General features: G+C 39.2%; 1 protein-coding gene across 1 annotated transcript; it reads left to right on the forward strand.

Moving 5' to 3' along the window:
- Positions 1–862: 862 nt before the first annotated feature.
- On the forward strand, positions 863–1883 carry LOC129641973 (olfactory receptor-like protein OLF4). Its single transcript, XM_055566544.1, has one exon. It carries the CDS (start codon positions 927–929, stop codon positions 1881–1883), a length of 957 nt encoding a protein of 318 aa, XP_055422519.1. The 5' UTR covers positions 863–926.
- Positions 1884–2873: the final 990 nt, after the last annotated feature.

A 2873-nucleotide genomic window follows, 5' to 3' on the forward strand; every position in this document is an offset into this window, starting at 1 on the left:
TGGTGTGCCTGTGTATTGTGGAGTGGGAGCAGGTCTTAAAGCACAGGCACTGGGACTCATACATTAAGGTGATACAGTAAGGTGACAGAGGCCAGAACTCAATCAAAGATGGTACTGAGACTAGGATCTGCTTTAATTCACAGGAGGCCTTTGCAGCTAAAACCATAAAGTGCAGGGAACAATGTGAAAGGAGGGATTCTCTGTGGACTGAAGTGTCAGCTCTAGCTGGGAGGCCACCTTGTTCCTCAGGATCCCTGACACCATCTCTAATCACTCCCCATCTTGATTATCCCTCTGCCCTGCTGGCTTTCTCATTTGCCTTTGAACATGTGGAACCAGCATCTTCCTCAGGTCCTTTGCAGTGGCAGTTCCCTTTGCCACACACACACTTCTCCTGGTATCTCATTGGGTACTTCTCTCTCTTTCTTGACATCGCTTCAAATAACCCCTTGTTTGCAGCCCTTGCAACTTGGTATAAAATAATGCCACCTACTGTTCTCTCCTTTATACATGTTTTTGTTTTCTTCATAACACCTGTAACCTTCTAACATATTATATATTTATTTGAATATCATCTTTCACCATCCTTGGGTTGTGGGGGATTTGTTTTTAAGCACCTCTACTTATTCTCTGTATGGCTTGGGACAAGTTTGCTCTCAATATTTTTCTCAAATGCATGAAAGAATTTCTCATTAAAACTGTAAATACATGAACCATTTGGAAATATACTGAGAATGGGACAAAAATTTCTATTCAGAGGTGAAATGGGGTATAACTTTATGGAGAATTTATCTACATACAACATATTAACATCAATTTCATGCCAAAAAAATTGAAATTATAGTGTTTCAATGATGTGAGCTGTGTCTGTTTGGGTGAAAATTCTTCATGCTATTTTCTTCTTTCCTGATAGTCACCTTCATCACATGGATCCAGGGAACAATACACAAATCCCAGAATTTCTTCTTCTGGGACTTTCAGAGGGACCAGAATTGCAGCCCCTCATCTTTGGGCTTTTCCTCTCCATGTACCTGATCACTGTGTTTGGAAACCTACTCATCATCCTAGCCTTCAGCTCAGACCCCCACCTCCACACCCCCATGTACTTCTTCCTCTCCAACCTGTCCTTTGTAGACATCTGCTTAACCTCCACCATCATCCCAAAGATGCTGCAAATCACTCAGACACAGAGGAAAGTCATCACCTATGAAGGCTGCATCATCCAGGTGTATTTTTACTTATTCTTTGCAGGATTAGATGACCTCCTCCTGACTGTGATGGCCTATGACCGGTATGTGGCCATCTGCCACCCGTTGCACTACACGGTCATCATGAGCCCCCGGCTCTGTGGACTGCTGGTGCTGCTGTCTTGGGTGTTGAGTTCTATGCATTCCTTGTTACAGAGTTTAATGATTTTGCAATTGTCTTTCTGTTCAGACTTGGAAATCCACCACTTTTTCTGTGAAACCACATGGCTCATCCAACTGGCCTGTTCTGACCCCTTTCTCAATAACATGGTGATGTCATTTGGATCTGTAATTCTCGGGGGTGGTCCCCTGGCTGGCATCCTTTACTCTTACTCTAAGATAGTATCCTCTATTTGTGGAATCTCATCAGCTCAGGGGCAGTGTAAAGCATTCTCCACCTGTGCATCTCACCTCTCTGTTGTCTCCTTATTTTATTGTTCGGCCTTAGGAGTGTATCTTAGCTTCACTGCTACCCACAGCTCACACACAAGTGCTATAGTATCGGTGATGTACACTGTGGTCACACCCATGCTGAACCCCTTCATCTACAGTCTGAGAAACAAAGACATAAAGAGAGCTCTAAAAAGATTCTTTGGGATGGAAACTTTTAGGAAAGGTCCATTTACCTCGAGCTGAAGAATGATAGCAGGGCTTAAAGTCTCAGAGCCAGATAGTGAGATTATTTGTTTAGATTATGGTAATAGCAACTGCTTCCTCATTTTATTACCTGGCATTTCCATTTCTTCGATTTCACTTCTCTCTACAATTTTAAAAACATCTTTTATTAACTTTTCTCTTCTCTGTCATCTAAGTTTTTTCTTTTGTTATTTTTCTGCTCTCTCAAATTGGTTCAAACCTTGTGTGAAACATGTAAATTCCCATTTATCTGATGAGCCTTCACACATTTCTTAATAAATTCTTCTGAAATGAAATGCTTTGTACTGAGTAAACTTTTTTTTTTCATTTTATTAAAAGAATAAACATAGTTTGTGCTACTTCTATGAAAAATCTAACTTGGTAACCAAACCAATTATATAATTTCATAGGAGAATAAAATATGAAACTATAATTTGTTACTGTTTTAATTCATCATACCTTGGAACATCACTACCATAATTTCTCTTTCTGGAAATGTAGACATGAACAGATGTATGTTTCATAATTGGTCATCTGATTTTACACCCCTCAGGGTACTATTCTCTATTTAGCTCAGTGTTGCATTCTCTACAGGAGTTACTGAGAAAGCAGAGCATCAGATGCATGTCTCTAACTGGTATCTATATGAAACAGTAATTTCGATACAGAGTTTGACATAATAAGACCTAGAGTCAGACAGGACCTTAAGTATGATGCAACAGAAATTTATGTCAGATTATTCCTGTGCAAAGTATTTTTTCATAGTGTCCATTTAGTTATTGAGGTCTTGGTTTAGTGTCTGTATGTAAAAGGGTTTATTGTTGGGGTGAAGGATTATTTGGTGTAAATATATCTTTCTGCTTCAAAACTTCCATTGTGCCTAAAAATATATGGTTCCTTCCAATGCTCTAAATGAAATATTTCCCCCATTCCATTTCTGTCATAACCAATACTGTTCCTTTATTATATATAATGTATATCATATATATA

Source organism: Bubalus kerabau, chromosome 1, assembly GCF_029407905.1.
Source record: "Bubalus kerabau isolate K-KA32 ecotype Philippines breed swamp buffalo chromosome 1, PCC_UOA_SB_1v2, whole genome shotgun sequence".
Classification (NCBI taxonomy): domain Eukaryota; kingdom Metazoa; phylum Chordata; class Mammalia; order Artiodactyla; family Bovidae; genus Bubalus; species Bubalus kerabau.